The sequence below is a fragment of the Orycteropus afer genome, unplaced genomic scaffold (genome assembly GCF_000298275.1).
Source record: "Orycteropus afer afer isolate SDZICR_OR568_19922 unplaced genomic scaffold, OryAfe1.0 scaffold00960, whole genome shotgun sequence".
In the NCBI taxonomy this organism is placed as follows: domain Eukaryota; kingdom Metazoa; phylum Chordata; class Mammalia; order Tubulidentata; family Orycteropodidae; genus Orycteropus; species Orycteropus afer.
The window spans coordinates 425344-443951 of record NW_006922547.1 but is presented as its reverse complement, the minus strand read 5'-3'; the positions used below and the strand labels follow the sequence as shown (position 1 = coordinate 443951).

The 18608-nt window shown below is 42.7% G+C and overlaps 1 protein-coding gene across 1 annotated transcript; it reads left to right on the top strand.

Annotated features, from left to right (window-relative positions):
• The first annotated feature begins 5398 nt into the window (after nucleotides 1–5398).
• Nucleotides 5399–10665, top strand: ZNF317 (zinc finger protein 317). The gene is made up of 6 exons (XM_007958407.1): nucleotides 5399–5429; nucleotides 6566–6705; nucleotides 7226–7352; nucleotides 7796–7891; nucleotides 8564–8646; nucleotides 9346–10665. The coding sequence occupies exons 1-6, from the start codon at nucleotides 5399–5401 to the stop codon at nucleotides 10663–10665; spliced, it is 1797 nt and encodes a 598-aa protein (XP_007956598.1).
• The last annotated feature ends 7943 nt before the right edge of the window (nucleotides 10666–18608 follow it).

Genomic DNA, 18608 nt, shown 5'->3' with positions numbered 1-18608 from the left:
AGCGACTGGGATCTTAAAAGCTAGCAAGCTGCCATCTAGATGCAATGATGGGTCTCTCCTCACCCAGAGCAAAGAAGAATGAAGAAACCCAAAATTCATGGAAACAGTCCTAGCGACTGGTACACCATCCGATCTGCAGCCTATATGACTGAGACCAGAAGAACTAGATGGTGCCCGGCTACCACTGTCATCCACTTGGAAGGGGATCTGTGTAGGAGTTCCTTGATAGAGAGGGAGAACAATGTGGAACAAAACTCAAAATCATTTGGAGAAAGAGAAAAAAAGGTAGGGGGGCCAGGTTTGCTGGTCCGATAGAGCCTGGTGGAACCACTGCGACTATGGCCCCTAGCTGCCCTTCAGGTTTGGAATTGAACCCACACCTGTGGTTTCCAACCAAACAAAAGACAGACATATAAGTTGAACATTTACCTCAAGTAGATACACTCCTTGGATAAAACAATCATGGGAGAAAGAAGGGCTGCTTATGCATAGGGAGACAGCACAGGAGGCAGGAGTCCATGGAGGGATGGACACTGGGAAGAGGTTACTCTGGGTAGGAAGTGGGAGGGGAGCTGTTGCATTGTGGTAAACTGGTCAATGTCATGAGACAAAGTATATGTGAACTACTGTATGGAAAGTGAATTTGCTCTGTAAATCTTCACTCAAACCACAATTTAAAATAATAATAATAATAATAATAATAATAAAGATTATAGCCTTGGAAGCCCTACGGGGGTCACTGAGTTGGAATCAACTTGAAGGCAGTGGGTTTTGGTTCTAGTGCAATAAGAGGTTGTAAGCCTTTTCAATGATTTAAAAGCTGCATATATGAAGATGATTGTGATGAATTTGTTGCAAATAGGGTTGGTTCAGTCATTTCAAAGTGAGGGAAAGTTTACATAGCATCAAAGGGCACGTACAAGTTGTTCTAACTCTGTTGTTTGTAACCTGGGGACTTGCTGTGTTTCCTCACACTATGTAAGAGGAAAAGGAAGAGAGCTAATACTTTTGGAAGTGTATTGCATCAGCTGGACAGAGGATGGGCACTATAATCTTGATTCTGTTTGACCCTCACTGTTCTCACTCAGGTGATATCTAATAAATACCACTCCCCGGCTGTCCCACTCATACCCTCTCAAACCTTGAGTGAATGAGCTCAGGCTTTGTGGTGGGTGACACAAACTGGGCTCCAGTTCTCACTTCTGCCATTTGCTTTATGACTTTCCAGCAAGTTTTTTTAATTATCTGAACCCATTTCTACATCTCTTTGATGTTGCTAATGATGCCCATCTGTTGTTTGCTGAAGGGATTCAGGGAGGCCCAATGGAAAGAACTTAACACATTGCCAGGCCTGGGGTCCATCCATATTGGCTCTTCAAAATCGACAAAGAGGAATACTGTTACTATTGTTACTGTTACTTCACCCATAGTTCCATAAATCAACGTGCTTTTAGTTTTTCTAATTTACTTGTAAATTGTTTTTTATTACATTTGATTTTTCATATTTTCTAAGAAATAGGGCTGATGTTTCAGTTAACCATTGTTAACTGAAGCCCATGGACTTCAACAGTTTGCCCCTCATCTTTTAGTTAATCTGTAAATTTGTGGGTTCTGTTTCTAAACATGTATATTTGTATCCCTTGTCTAGTCAAAGTCTTTAGAATACAGAATAATTTATCAGTTTAGCAAACAGGTTTTCCCAGTGTGAGAAATATGTGCATAACTAATTGGACTATAAATAAAGCAGCTCTGGAGAGTGGTTTTTGTTCTTTAAAGTGGCAGAACATGGGATTAGAAATGAGGTTAAAAAAAACTTGTGGAGAGTATTATGTACAAATTTATGGGCAACAAATTTAAAAGTCTAGAAGAAACGCAGGGTTTCCTGATTAAGTAAAAGTGATTCATATAAGTATTGGGAAACAAGAACAGACCAATTACTATACACAAGTTAGAAAAGGTGATTAAATAAATTGAATTTTTTTAAAAGTTATGTAATACAAAAAAAATGCATATTATAAACTTACAGCTTGATGAATTTTTCTAAAGTGAACCTACACACATGAACAACTCTCAGATCAAATGCTCCCTTGAGTTCCCTGTCAGTCTCTGTTCTCTACCCTCTGCCCTATCCTTATCCCTAGGAAGTAACCACTAATGTGACTTCCAACAACATAGATTAGTTTTGCCCATTGTTGTTTTTTATGTAAATGAATTCATTTAAATGTGCACACTTTTGTGTCTGGATTTCTTAGCATGGTGTGAGGTTCACTGATACTGTTGCGTGCAGTAGTAGAAAGTTAATTGTCATCATTGTACAATAATCTGTTGTGTGGATAAGTAACGCTTGGCTTATCCATTCTGCTCTTGATGGACATTTGGATAGTTTTCATTTTGGATTATGAGTAGTGCTATTGTGATCATCTGTTAGGTGTCTTTTGGAGTACATATGTAAGCATACTGTTTGATACATATCTAAGAGTGAAATTTTTATGTCATAAGCAAAATGTATGTAGATATTGCCAAACAGTTTTCTAAAGTGGTTGGACACGAGAGGTATATGAGAGTTGCACTGTAGGCATCTTCACTGACACTTGATACCATCTTTTTCATATACCTCTTAATGGTGGGTGTATAGTAGTATGACATTGTGGTTTAATTTTATATTTCTTCAATAACTAGTGAAATCACCATTCCTCTGATTTTTGGATGTGTCTATCCATATCCTTTTCCCATTTTTCTATTGGGTCATCTGTCTGTCTGAGTTCTTAGATAATCTTGATATTAGTCATGGTAGCTTGACTTTTCATCCTCTTAAGGTAGTCTAACTTACCATTTTTCTTTTAATGATTAGTGCTTAGTATCCTGCTTATAAAATCTTCGCTTACTCGAGTGTCATAAAGATTGGTCTCCTGTTGATTTTTTTTTCTAAAGGTTTATTGTTTTTTATCTTTCACAGTTAGGTCTTCAGAACATGTGAAATTATTTTTTTGTGTGTATTTTGTGTGTTGGGATCAAGTTTCTCTTCCCCGTAGGGTTATCTAGTTGATCCAGCATCATAGGTTGAAAACACTGTCCTCTCTCTACTGTGAACTGTTGTGTCATCTTTCTAATGATTCTGGTAACTATATAAGTGGGTTGATTGTAGAGTCTGTTACAGTGGTTGATTTGTCTTGTATCACTCATAGCTTCATAACAGATATTGATACTTCAGACAGTTCAAAGCCTAATTTGTCTTCATTATTGCTTTCACTATGATCACACATGGCTTTTTCACATATATTTAGAGATAGCTTGCCAATTTCTTTTTTAAAAGAAAAGTTATTTTTAACTGCTTTCTGTCACTGTGGTTTAATTTTGTTTTTCTAGATTTTATATAAGGAAACCCAGTAGTGCAGTGTTTAAGCACTTGGCTACAAACCTAAAGGTTGATAGTTCAAACCCATCCAAGTGGCTCTGCAGGAGAAAGAGACCTGGTAATCTGCTTCTGTAAAGATTACAGGCTAGGAAATCCTATAGGACAATGGTGTCACGTTGTATGTCAAAATTGACCCAACAGCACCTAACAACAAATGTAATTGGAGGGCTACTGGTACTGTTTGCTGTGACTGGAAACACTAGAGGGGGAACAAGTTTGTGTAAGATGTTTAGTGGTAGCTTTTAGGATCTAAAGCATTGGGCTGCTAACCAAAAGGTCAATGATTCAAACTCACCAGCCCCTCCATGGGAGAAAGATAAGGCAGTCTGCTTCCATCAAGGTTTGTAGCCTTGGAAACCCTGTGGGGCGGTTCTACTCTGCCCTGTAAGGTTGCAGTGAATTGGAATAGACTCAGTGACAGTGGGTTTGGGTTTGTTTTTGGTTAGTAGGCAGTGGAAATGTGATCTGGAGTTCACACATGGTATTCATACTGGAGCACAGATGCATGTTTAGAAGATGGAGCTGGGAATTCAAGGAAATGGATGTGGTTGCTTTGGCAGAACACAGAGTACGGAAACCTTCCCAGTTATTTAGGGTTTCAGTTTCTCTGAGCAGTGTTTTGTCGTTTTTATTGTTAAAGTCTTACACAGCTTTCATTTGATTTACTTCTAGATATTTTTTATGCTGTCATAAGTGGAATTGTTTAAAAGTTTAATATTCTAGTTCTCTACTAAGGTATCTTTTAAAATCATGATTACTATGAAGTGAAATGCAAGATTATTTGCTGAAAGTAGGGTAATGCTAAGAATGTTTGAGATTTAGAAAAACACTTGCAAAATTTTAACATTGTCTTAGGGAAACTGGGAGACTGGGTTGCCCAGTATGTTTTTCCTTAGTATAGATGTCTTTTTGGGGTCAGCGACTTGAGTTCTCAAGGTACCAAGTAACTGACTGATCGTCCATCTGTAGGGATGAGACAGAGGGTTATTATTACCAATTACCCAGGACTGTTTGTTTTGTTCTCCTGTTTCTTTAATAGGGGTGATAATAGGCAGAGGAACAAAGGACTTTGGCAGAATAAATGGTTGAAGATCATGAGGACTATCAGCTGGGTGAGTGAAGCAACGACAAGTGGAGGTTGGAGGTGGCTGTCGGGAAGGGGCCTGCAGTGCTGTCCAGAGGGAGAGTTAATGTGAGAAGAAGGTTGTGTAGGAGGTTTTTCCAGAGGGCAGGTTTCTGAATCCTTACCTGGGAAGTAAAGCAGATTGCCGTGATGACAAAGTGTCTGCGCTGTGGCCAAGGGCGTGTGTGCTTGATGTGGAGTGTGGGGGCAGAGCGCTCTGGAGATGGGACCCTCCGTATGGATTCTGGAGGCCTCCTAAATGATGGCCTAGTTAAGAACAGAAGTCTGGACTAAAGTCTTTAATGAGTGAGGGAGTTCAACACAATTTTCCTTAGTGACAAATCACCTGGGAAGAGTGATTCCTGAGTGTTACTTGAGGTGGGCCAGAGACCCCTACCAAACTGCTTGGAAGTTTTACCTTGGTATGAGAAAGGTCCTGAGTTAGACAACTTGCAGCTCAAAAGAGTAAATGCTGAAAAACATAAAGGTAAGAATTGTCCTCAGTATACAGAGAGGTGGAAAGTCTTTGACTGATCTTGTTTCTCTTTCAAGGAGCCCTGTTGGCACGTGGTTAAGCATTAAACTGTTAACTGAGAGTTTGGTGGTTTGAACCCACCAGCTGCTCCACTGGAAAAAGATGTGGAAATTCACTGTAGCCTTGGAAACCCTACGAGGGTGGTTCTACTCTGTCCTGGAGAGTGGTTCTGAGTCAGAGTTGACTTTTCACCAGCAGGTTTTTTGGTTACTCTTTCTCTCATTTACCACAGATGCCTATTTGGAGAAGACCGAGAGGAAGAGGACGAGCCTCCTGATTCTCCCACTGCCTAGTTGTTGGGCAGATTTCTTGTCATTTTCACAGAATGGCAGACCCAGATCTGTCTCGCACACTTGGTAAGTTCTTAAGTCAGTGCGTGTCCTCAGAAATCGAGCTTCCATGACCCCTGTTGCACAGCGGAGTCAGCGAGCTGAAGGTAATGTGCAGCGGTATGGAAGGCTGCCCAGGGAGGTCGGGTGAACTGGAAAGAGGTGGGAGCAAAGCTGCAAGAGCCTCAGGTGATTTGTGTTTGCTTCGGGGTCTTTGTGGATTTGGGAAAAGGAGGGAGTATGTGTGCTTGGTATATGAGGAAGAGTGGGCAGTAACCCTACATTCTCCCATTTATTCCTTTGAATAAGCATGAGTAAAGTTGCACTTCTGCCTCTTAGAGCTTCAATTTCTTCACCTGTAAATTGTGACTATATATCACTTCCTTACTGTCCTACTTTCTGTCTTTGAGGGGAGCAGAGCTGCTTTGACATCTGTGGTAGTTAAGTTTGTGTGTCAACTTGGCTAGGCCTGGTTGAGTGGCTGGGCAGCTGGATGTAGTATTCCCCCTGAGGAGACTGGTAATCAGCTCCATGGTGGAATCCACTGTGAGCAGCTGAGTAGCTGCCTTAGGGATGTGGTCTGCTTCCTCACTAGCTTATGGCACACTTGAACCCTGCATGTAGCCGAGTCGTTGTTCAGCAGCCTGCCATGCTCTGCCGACCTTGGGACTTACAGCGGACTTGAATTAATGGCCTTCTGTGTGATTTGGTAACATCAGGACTGTGCCTTTTTATTTGTCATCTTTGGGTTGTCAGCCTCAGCAGCCAATAGCTTGTCTGAGTGAAGAAAACCCTCTAGCTTCAGTGGTCCAGGAGCGGGAGGCAGAGCTGAAGCCCAAGGTTGAGGGACTTTCACCCACTCCCTAGAGCCTGGTACTTTGAACTTGGACTTAAAGCCTGTAAGAGAATTAACTCCTGTTTGTTCAAGCCATCCCATTTGTGGTATATTCTTGTCACAGTGGTACTAGGTAACCAGAACAATATCTTAACAAACATTTTGTATGTGTGTATATGTTTATATGTATGCATCTGTGTGTGTGTGTGTGTGTGTGTGTGTGTGTTGGGGGTATGAATGCTCTTGGTTAGAGTAGGGTAATTTCTTGATTTGTGAGTGCTGCAGTGTTGGGCAGGCTTTTGTGCTTAATGGATTCTCTCTTTTCTAGTTGTGTCTACCCAGGACCTTGCTTGTCTTCAGGAATTGAAAACTCATATTTCTTCAAAAGACTGCTCCTGTACTGAGAGCATGGACCTGTTTCCTTGCAATGTCTTGGAGCCTCATATGCCCACCAGGGACGATTCCCAGGTACACCAAGGTCTCAGGGCCCTTGATGGTAGGTGAGGCACTGCCGTAGAAGGCCCCCACTACTTCATGCTGAGACTCCTTTCAGTTCTTCACCCAGGTTGAACGATATCAGATCAAGGTGCTAGAGAGAGGGCCACAGAATGTTATGAGGCTGTCTTGGAGTCAGGAAAGTCAGGGAAAATGATATATGTACCAGGTGCTTGCAGAATGCTCAGGCCATGCTTGACCCTAGAGCTAAAGCTGAAAGCTCTTCAACTAGACTAACCAAACTTTAAGTGCAGAGAGAGATTTGGTCTTGTGTCAGAGGTACATCTGAAGTGATGAGACAGGACGAGATCCTCATGGGGAGAAGAAGATTACTGAGGACTGACTTCTGGAGTAGAAGCTGAGACCCTTCAGAACCCATTCTGAAAATCCTTCATGTGGGGTCTCTCATGCCGAGTCTTCAGCCTCAGCTATCTATCCTGTGAACATTGATAGGCTGGTTTCTCACTGACCCAGAATGCATATGATGTTTTAGGAGTCGGTGACTTTCCAAGATGTCGCTGTGGACTTTACTGAGAAAGAATGGCCCTTGCTAGATTCTTCTCAGAGAAAACTCTATAAAGATGTGATGCTGGAGAACTATAGCAACCTCACTTCAGTGGGTAAGGCTGGCATCATTTCTGCGTTTATCCATTCATTAATCCCATGGTTTCTTACAGCAGTTGCTGTGACCCAGGACCTTTGGGTGGTTTTGGAGCATAGTTGTGAACAAGCAGTCCTGGTCTCTGCTCTCACGGTGTCTCCATGGATATTGAGTCCTGTCCATTGCATGGACTTTGGAGATTCTCCCATGTGTGTCTGAGTTTGAACATGGGTTTCTGAAGTAAGAAACCTCTTTTCTCTTGGAGGGCTAAATATGTGGACTTTTTTTTTTTTTTTTTCATGAAAGACCTATATTCTGTTTTTTTAGAAATCTGGCACCACTAGTTTGCTGCTCTTAACTCAGACTTGTCTATATTCACTGAACACATGTTGACCCTAGTGTAATGGAAGGGGTTGTCCTCTGCACAGTCCTCCCTCAACATATTTCTTTCCCCATGAGTAGGGTATCAGCTTGGCAAGCCCAGCCTCATCTCCCACTTGGAGCAAGAAGAAGTACTGAGGACAGAGGAGAGGGTAGCTCACCGAGGCACCTGTCCAGGTGAGCACCAGGCTAATGAGTGTGTACTTTTGAGTTTCAGCTCTGTTCAGTGATCATGATAAGGAACATTAGGAAATACCAACTGGGAAATTCAAATAAGTATCTTTTTTCTCTTTCGCTACCCATGCATTGTCTCACAAGTATTCTGGTCTCATTGCCTCTTTATCTTAAATTTGATGTTTTTATCCCTTTCTTTCATAGTTGACATTTCTGATCATACTATATTTCAATATCATTGCTAGTCTTTGAAGAATTATTTCTTATAATATAAAATTTAATGCAATTAAATTTCTATCCCTGTCATTACACAGTGGTTAAACACTCAGCTCCTAACCCAAAAGTCTGTGGTTCAGACTAGCAGCTCCATGGCAGAAAGATGTGGTGATCTGCTCCAATAAAATCACAGTGTTGGAAACCGTATGGGGCAGTTCTACTTTGCCCTACATGGTCCCTGTGAGTCAGAAGTGACACCATTGGATATCATTACATATAAATCTCAAAGCCAAATTCTTCACAGTCATTTTTGCTCTTGTGTGTGTGTGTTTGTTTCCTTTTTACATTATTTTCCGTGATTAGGGTTAGTATTTGCAAAAAGAATTGACCTGTTTTTGTCACCATCATCCCCATGTTTCCCTTTTCTAGCAAGTTAGTGTTTTTCCATTTTGTTTTCAGATTGGAAGGTTCCATCTAAAACAAAATGGTCAATTCTTATAGAAGATATTTTTGGGAAGGAAACATCCAATGTTGTGACAACGGTAAGAATTTCTTGGGATAATTTTTGATCTTCCACATTAGGAGAAGACTAGAGCTGCCTTATCTGGTGGCATAGTGCCTAAGGCACTTGACTGCTAACCAGAAGGCTGGCGGTTCAAACCCACTAGCCACTCCTCAGAAGGAAGGTTGGGCATTGTACTTCCCTAGTGATACTGCCTTGGAAACCCAAGGAGGGGTCACTATGAGTCGGATTCTACTTGATGGCAGTGAGTTTTGTTTGGTAGAGCTGCCTTGCGTTGGAAAAGCATCTCAAAACCATGCATGTCACTTGAAGCGGGAGGCATGTCCCAAGGGGAAGCAGTGTCTCAGAGACAGTGTTATCAAAAATTATAGTTTAGGGGGGGAAATCCTAAACCTAGCCCCAAAGTTCTGTACTTAGAACTCCAGTAAGTAAACATTTCCAAAACTATGTCACAGACAGTGAGTGTTAGGCTTGATTCAGTTATGAAGCTCTATATGTGAAAAGCCTTGTAAATGTAACATGCGATGGAGCTTTATGGCATAGCATTTAGCCCTTGTAATTGATGGAGCAGGAACAGAACATTTGCACTGCAAATGATATATTCAGTTATGATGATATGTTTCCTTCCTACTCATAGCAGTTTAAGTGGAGGAAAATTCCTATAAATGTAATGACTATGGGAAGTGTTTCATGTAGCACTCATCTCTTTAATCTATAGGAAAGAACTGGACTTGGTGAGAAACCCACTGAATATGCTCACTTTTTTGACGTCTTCAGCGTGGGGGCTCATCTTACTCAGCAAGTGGGACGTCGCCATGGGAAGAGGCCCTATCACCGCCGTGACTGTGGGGCGTCCTTTAAGGATGGCTTGCATCTCACCCAACACGTGAGCATTTATGGTGGGAGAAACATGTATGAATGCCATCAGTGCCAAAAAGCCTTCACCACAAGGTCTTCTCTTACACGCCACAAGAGGATACACACTGGGGAGAAGCCCTATGAGTGCAATGCCTGTGGGAAAGCCTTCAATGATCCTTCAGCTCTTCGGAGTCATGTGCGAACTCACACCAAAGAGAAGCCTTTTGAGTGCAATCAATGTGGAAATGCCTTCCGCACCCTCTCCTCCCTGAAGATACACATGCGAATTCACACTGGGGAGAGGCCTTACGAATGCAACCAGTGTGGGAAGGCCTATGGCAGGAGCTGCCATCTCACTGCCCACAAGAGGACGCACACTGGAGAGAGGCCCTATGAATGTCATGACTGTGGGAAAGCTTTCCAGCATCCTTCACACCTTAAAGAACATGTCCGGAATCACACCGGGGAGAAACCCTATGAATGCACACAGTGTGGCAGAGCCTTCCGCTGGAAGTCTAACTTCAACTTGCACAAGAAAAACCACATGATAGTGAAAACATACGAATGTAAAGAGTGCGGGAAAGCCTTTGGTGATGTCACATCACGGAGGAAACATATGCGAATTCATATAGTCAAGAAACCCGTTATCTGTAGACAGTGTGGAAAAGCCTTCAGAAACCAGTCAATCCTTAAGACACATATGAACTCTCACACTGGGGAGAAGCCGTACGGGTGCGATCTGTGTGGGAAGGCCTTCAGTGCAAGCTCTAACCTTACTGCGCACAGGAAAATACATACCCAGGAGAGGCGCTATGAATGCACTGTCTGTGGGAAAGTCTTCGGTGATTATTTATCACGAAGGAGACATATGAGCATTCATCTTGTAAAGAAACGTGTTGAATGCAGACAGTGTGGAAAAGCTTTCAGAAACCAGTCCACCCTTAACACACACATGAGAACTCACACAGGGGAGAAACCCTACGAGTGTGACCATTGTGGGAAGGCCTTCAGCATAGGTTCTAACCTTAATGTGCACCGGAGAATACACACTGGGGAGAAACCCTATGAATGTCTTGCCTGTGGGAAAACCTTCAGTGACCACTCATCCCTGAGGAGTCATGTGAAAACACACCGTGGAGAGAAGCTCTTTGTGCCATCTGCTTGGCGGAGGCTCCAGTGAACACGCCTTCTTTATGAACAACATGAGTTCAGGCTTGAACGAAACCTTGTAGATAAAAGGAAGGTGGGAAAGCCTTCATGGGCTCTCACTTTCCTGAACAAAAAAAAGTACATGTAATTTGGGAGAAAACCAATTTGTGTAATAACTGTGGGAAGATTTGGGTTGTTTCTCACCACTTAAGAGACTGTGAGAACTCATGCTGGGGAGAAAATGTATTTCTGTGGTGTGGAGAAGCCTTCAGTGTACATTCAGTTTTTAACAAAAATAACCTGAAGAAAAATCCCTGCTTGGTATTTAATGTGGAAATGTTTTCAGCACCACCTTTCACCTTTTGGGTATGAGAGTAAACATACTAGGGAGAATTTCTTTAAATACAATGACTGAGAAACCTTTCCTGGTCTCACACTGTATTCCTCATGAGAGAAATCACACTAAAGAGAAAAACATATATATATATATATATAAAAACATATATCTATATATAAAGTAAGGATTGTGGGGATGTCTACAGCAAGAGTCAGTAAACTATGGCCTCTGGTCTGTTTTTTATATGGCCCATAGCTAGTAATAGTTTTTTTACATTTTTAAAGAAGACCAATGTGACAGACACCATATGTGGCCCACAAAGCTTGAAATACTTGCTGTCTGGCCTTTACAGAACATCTCTGCCATTCCTTAATCTGAAGCAGTGCTTCTCAACATGGGGGTGGGGTGGGAGAGGAGTGTACGGTTTTGTGGTCCAGGAAGCATTAGCTAACGTCTGGATACATTTTTGGTTGTTAAAACCAGGAGGGCGGTGCTGCTGGTATCTAGTGGGAAGACCTCAGGTTAATCATCCCACAGTGCACAGGAAAGAGTCCTGGGTTGTGCAAACGGTTGAGTGCTCAGCTACTACCCAAAAGATTACCAGTTCAAAGCCACCAAGAGGGACCTCGGAAGAAGGCTTGGTGGTCTGCTTCTGAGGTCACGGCCTTGAAGACCCTATGGAGCAGTTCTACTCTGCACACACGGGGTCGCCATAAGTTGGAATCACCTCGATGTCATCTCACAATAATAATGCACAGTATCCCCCGACAGCAAAGGATTACCCACCCCAAAGTTGCAGTATTGTTGACGTGGAGAAAACCTGGTCTACAGTAATCCCTCAATTTTTATAGAACATGTGAGTGCTCACAGGAGAAGATGCCTTTAAAACTTTTAAATATAATCATTGTGATTCCTCTTTCAGGAAACATGTGAAAACTCACTGCAGATAATTCGTATGGACGTAGTCAGTGTGGAGATGCTTTCAGCCACAGCGCCTCAATTCTTGTGCAGATGAGAATTCATACTGGGAGAGAAAATGAATTTTCCAGTGAATGAGATCACCTTTATTGGTCTTTTATCATGAAAACGGACCCCCAGCTTCTTAATTTTCAGTCTTTTTGTTTAAGATCATATTCCTCTAATTAACCCTTAAGCCTAATCACAAAAGGTTTGTATATAGTATTTTTATTATAACTTCATTCTTGATGTATCTGATTTCTTTTTGGATAACTTTTTGGATCAGTGGGGTATTGAGAAGTACATTATATACTGTGTAACATGTGGGTATGTTTAGTACCTGTTTGTTACCGGCATCTAAGTGAAAAGCATTGCATTTAAATATCAGAGCATGATATTTATTACATCATCACATGGATCCTTTGGTACATTTGCAGCTTCCTGTTTGGCCAGCAGTGGCATATACTTTCTAATTGCTTCCCCAATATCCGCTCTCATCTTCCATAAGAAGACAATCTGGTATTTGTCAGGTTAATAAAATAAGCTATTTTAAAAAATTTTCATCTTACAGGTATTCTTGCAACTCATAGCGTCCATGTGCCCCAGCCTGGGCCATTGACAAGCAGAAGTCACTGTATGGGCTTCTGGGTAAGTTTTTGAAAAAGAGTCAGTCTTACCAGAATTCTGCTCTACACTTTTGTCTTTTTTTTTTTGTCTTCCCCTCAACTCTCCACCCTGAAAAGAGATCCAGTGTCTGGTATTAATGGATCTGTCTTGTGACCATGAGGAGGAACACCAGTGGATAAGGAGGACACTGCAGACGGTCACAGTGGTCCTGGCCTCCCCAGTGGCATCGTTGAGCGTGTGCAGTAGCTCTGGACACATGATTTCCAGCCTTCTGTTACGTCCAAAAATAAATAAATAAACTGATGCTGACTGGTTTCAGCTGCTGTGGAGGTTTTATTATTTTTCAATTTATTTGAGAGTGTTCTGCTATACCAACATGGATACAGTCCCTAATCCATATGTCAGGTCATCGGTCAGTTTTTATAACTGCTCCTTATGTGATTATAAACTGCATGTACTTACTTGTTGGGTTAAAAACAAAAACAAAAACATTGCTATTGAGTCAATTTTGACTCATAGTGGCCCTGTAGGACATAGTGGAACTGTTCTATAGGGTTTCCAAGGCTGCAGTCTTCATGGAAGCAGACTGCCACATCTTTCTCACACAGAGTGGCTGGTTGGTTAAAACTGCCGACCTTTTTGGTCAGAAGCTGAACACTTAACCATGGCATTACCAGGGTACTGTAATTGTTAGGATTTTTAAAAATTCTTTAGACCAAGTTTTTATATTGTATTTTAGGTCTTTAAGGTTTTCTGTTCTTGGCCTGTTACCTACTAAAAGGTATACCTGTTGTGACGATATAGGTAATACTAACATCTCCATTTTGCGTATGAGGAATTGAAGACAAAGTTGAGGTTACTTGCCTGAGCTCAACCTGTTAGCAAGTAATTGTGCTAGTATTTGAACCCTAGTGCCTAAGGCATTTTACTGCTAACCAGGAGGCTGGCGGTTCAAACCCAGCAGGCACTCCTCAGAAAGAAGATTGGGCGATCTACTAGAGATACTGCCTTGGAAACCCAAGGAGGGGTTGCTGTGGGTCAGATCTGACTTGATGGCAGTGAGTTGTTTTGTTTTGTTTTGTTTTTGTCCAAAGTCCATTGCTCCATTATGCCAGATACTCGTCTGTATGCCAGGTCTGTAGCAGTTGATCAGGATTTTCATGGTGCTTTATATTGTACTTGGTGGTGAGGCACCGATAAATAAGTAAACATATAGTGGGTCAAATGGTGGGCAATGAAATGGAGAGGAATTAAAGGTTGCTGATGATATTAGAGGTCTAGCGATATCCAAGGGCTAGGGACAGCCTTTCCATTAGGGGAGGTTGGAGCAGAGATTTAAGTGAACTGTGAGTGGGAGGGATATCACAGCTGGGGAGAGCAACTTGATGGTTCAGAGGCCACAGGAAACTGCTGTTTTTGCATCTTAGTTTCTTAGTGCTGCCATAACTGAAATGCCACGAATGAGTGTGGCATTAACAAACAGAAATGTCATTTTCTTAACAGTTTAGGAGGCTAGAAGTTTGAGTTCAGGGCACTGTCTCTTAGGGAAAGGCTCTAGTCAGCTCTAGAAGAAAACCCTCATCTTGGCTTCTCTTGGAACTACCCCTACTCCTTGCTTGTCGACTTTCTCATTATCTGACATTTCACATTTATGATCATATTGAAAAGTCTGTCTTAATATTTTGTGCATTAATGACATAAGTCTGGCAGTAAGAAGCACAGAGGTGGGAGTTGTAATGCTGGCTGTGAGTTAAGCTTATGTTTCAACTTGCCTGGGCCATGATTCTCAGTGGTTTGAGTTGAGTTATGATGTAATTTGGTAATTTTCACACTGCCAAAGTCACATAACGACCTGGTCTTTGGAACCTAAGTGAAGATGGAAACTCTAAAAACTGTCGTAGAGTCGGCTCCGACTCCTAGCGACCCCTCCTTGCGTTCCCAAGGCAGTATCACTGTGGAAATAGATTGCCCAATCATCCGAGGAGTGGCTGGTGGGTTTGAACCACCAGCCTTCTGGTAAGCAGCATTAGGCACTACACCACCAGAGCTCCCTAGTGAAGATGGGTATGCTCAATTCTGCCACAACTACTCAACTGTCTAATTCTGCTGTTGTACCAGGAAAGCAAACAGATGATCCATGAACAGTGGACGTTGGCAGTGTTAAAATACACGAGGCAGAATATGTGGTAATTTGTGAACTCTGCTGTAAGGGATTATCAAATCAATCTTTCATTAACAATTTCTGAGTCCTCACTGTTGTTGTTGTTGTTATGTGCCGTCGAGTCGGCCCCGACTCATAGCGACCCCTCCTTGGGTTTCCGAGGCAGTATCACTACGGAAGTAGGATTGCCCAACCTTCCTTCCGAGGAGTGGCTGGTGGGTTTGAACCGCCAGCCTTCTGGTTAGCAGTCAAGTGCTTTAGCCACTATGCTACCAGAGCTCCTCACTAGAGTTGCTAATTTTTGTCTGATCTCTTACTGAGAGATGCTTGGATTTGTCAAATTCTCTGGTGATCAGTTTTGCATTCTTTCAGAAATTTTCTGCCTACTTCCTAGTTTCCTTCTTTCCTCCTGTTTCCCAACATCAAAAGTAAGAACTTTTTTTTTTACCTGTTTCAGCCCCCATTGTCTCCATACTGAATTGCAGGGCCTGAATTCCCTCCTCCCTTCCGTAGGATTTACCTAATGCCTATGAAGATTAGCAGTCCTTGCAGTAGGCAGAAATTAGCATCAGGGGCCAGGAGTCTGTAAAGCCCTGCGTGTGGCATAGTCCTGGACTTTGTGTCTAGGTGGCATAGGGCACACCCAGGATTTTGACATCTCCATCTACTGTGTGTGTAGTATAGGGCCTGACATGGATCAGGCAAGCAGAGGTGTTTGCCGTTTCGAGGATGAGTCATCCAGCTGAGTTTTGTCTGGAAGTCCATTGCTGGTGGGTCGATCTTGACTCATAGTGACCCTATAGGACAGGGTAGAATTGCCCCATAGGATTTCCAAGGGTATAAACCTTGCAGAAGCAGATTGCCACAACCTTCTCCCATGGAGCAGCTGATGAGTTTGAACTACCAACCTTTTGGTTAGCAGCTGAGTGCTTTAACCATGGCACCAAATGGCTGGAGAGCCACAAGTGCCTGTAGTGGGTGCTGTGGCCATCTATTCTGTTCTGCACCTACACACATTACTTGTGTAACTGCTTAATACTTGGGTTCTGGACCCTGGGTTTGGATTTGAAATAGAGTGGCCATGAAGACAAAAAGGTTCCATTCCGTCTGTGGGTTTCTAGTGGGGCAGTTTTATCTGCTTCCAGGAACTTCATAGGCACTAGTAATGTAGAAGTCAACTAAACAAGTTCTTGTTCACACAGAGTGTTATATTAAATGTGCAAAGTCATAGTACAAGCGACTGCATAATGTATTGACAAGTGCCTTGTAGAGCAGTGAACCAGAATAAGGGAATGTTGGTGGGTGCCATCAAGTTGGGTCTGATTCATAGCGAAAGAACCAAACACTGTCCAGTCCTGGGCCAGTTTCACCATCCCTGCCATACCTGAGCTCATCGTTGCAGTCATTTTGTACATCCATCTCATCGAGAGTCTTCCCCTCTTCCATTGACCCTCCACTTTACCAAGCATGATATACTTCCCTTCTGACCACGTGACCAAAGTAGGTGAGACGAAGTCTGGCCATTCTCGCTTCCAAGGAGCATTCCAGCTGCACTTCTTCCAGGACAGATTTGTTCGTTCTTCTGGCAGTCCGTGATACTATAGTATTCTTCACCAACACCACAGCTCAAAAGCATTAGTTCTTCTTAGGTCTTCCTTATACAGGCACTGTCTTGCCTTATTTTCAAGCTTTCACATGTGTACAAGAATAAGGGAATAGGTGAGTTTGATCCCTGTCTTAGTTTCTTGTGCTGTAACAAGTACGGCAGGTGGGTGGTTTTAAGGAACAGAAATTTATATTCACAACAGTTTAGGAGACAGTCTGAACTCAGGGTGCCAGTTCTAGGGGAAGGCTCTCTACATTGTGTCTGGAGGATGGCTCGTGTCTCTTCACCTTCTGTTTCTCGGCAATCTTCTTGTGTATGTCTTCCTCTCCAGTTGTGCTTCCTTCTCTGTCTAATCTGCTGTTAATATCTCAAAGGTGATTGGCTTAAGACACACTGTACACCATTACGGCCTTGTTAACATAACCAACACCTATTCCTAGATGAGATTACATCCACATGTAAGCATTTATAATACATATTTTTGGGAAATAACAGTTCGATCCATGTTAGATGTTCTGAAGTCGTTTCCGACTCATAACAACCTTATGTAACGTATAAGAAAACCAAATACTTCTAGTCCTGTACCATCCTCGGGAGCTCGGGTGGCATAGCGCCTCAGGCACTTGACTGCTAACCAGACGCTGTTGGTTCAAACCACCAGCCACTCCTCAGAAGGAAGGCTGGGCAATCTACTTCCGTAGTGATACTGCCTCGGAAACCCAAGGAGGGGTCGCTGTGAGTCGGATCTGACTCGATGCCACTGAGTGGTTTTTTGGTTTTTTGCACCATCCTCAAAATCTCGAATAAGCCCCAAGCCTATGCTGTTTGTGGTGCATACTTGTTTTCAGGTGCTTTGCATTTTCTGGAAACCAAGCCTTCATAGAACTCCCCAAGAGACACCTGGGTACATTCCAGCTTCTCAGCCTTCGGAGTGAAAAAGAACAACAATAAAGGCCACTATCAAGTCGATTTTGATTCATAGTGCCTTTATAGGACAGCATAAAACTGCCCCATAGGGTTTCCAAGGCTGTAGATCTTTGCAGGAGTGAACTGCCTCATCTTTCTCCCACAGTGAGTTCAAATCACCGACCTTTTCATTAGCAGCCCAGTGCTTTAATCACTGCACCACCAGAGCTTTTGGTTTCTGGAGTAAACCAAAAAACAACCCACTGCCATTGAGTTGATTCCAACTCATAGTAACCCCCATTGGGTTTCAAAGGCTGTAAATCTTTATGCAAGTAGATTGGCTTATCTTACTCCCTCAGAGCAGGTAGAGGGTTTGAACTACTGACCTGTTTAGCATTAGAATGCCTTACCCACTATGCCACCAGCTCTCCTTCAGTCTCTAGAATGGAGGAGGAGATTGAGAAGAGGGTTGGGAATGCTTACTGATGAGTCAACCAAGCATTTTCCTTAAGATTACTTCCAGCTTGGTCTGTGAGACTCTGCTTTTCGTTTGGTTCTCAGTTTGCAGGATTTTTAAAATGCTTGCTTAGGCATATCCAAATATGACTCTTTATCCCATTTTCAAGGGCATTTGGATCTGTGTTTTCTTGAATCCTATTCAAAGCTATTGATTGGACCTCTTGGCCTCTAAGAAAATCCTTTTCAGCCTTCAGTTTAAGGAACATGAGTTCCTTTTGTGTGTCTTAACTAGACCACTGTCCTTTACTGAATTCAGAATCAAAACCAATTTTTAAAGTTAGTTACTCTGAGACGCTAAATAAATTTTCATGAAGAACGTTTTGAAGGCTGATCGAACATAGGTCCCTGTCCGGTGCACGATCGGGTCAAACTAGTTTCCACGCTGAGTGATTAGGAGGAGAGAGACTTATTCGTTGTAAAGTGGCAGTGCAAGGAGAGGGCCAGCACCCACATCTGACTTCCCGAGTACGGGTCGGGGTACAGTTTCTGTAAAGTTCAGGAGAGGGGCATATTCATAGTCATAAAAATGTCAGCAATTTGAGTGTGAAGAAACTGGAGATTGGCTGAGGCTTCTTTGCCTTGGTCTAAAGGGACAATTTTCAGTGCAGTGCACTTGTGCGCCGGATGAGTTACACAGACTTCCTGTCATCAGCTGATTAGGACTTGGGCAGAGGGGAAGATGTGAGTTCCAAGCAGCTTTGTTCCTGTTTGTCCCACTGTGCATGTCTGTTAAACAACTTTAAGGAAACACATTAACATACCTATTCACCTGTTTCCAGCTGGGGTGGGGGATAAGGACGGAGAGGATGTGTGAATTGAGCTTCAGTTCAGCTCTGTCTGACAGAACTGGGTTATCCTGTT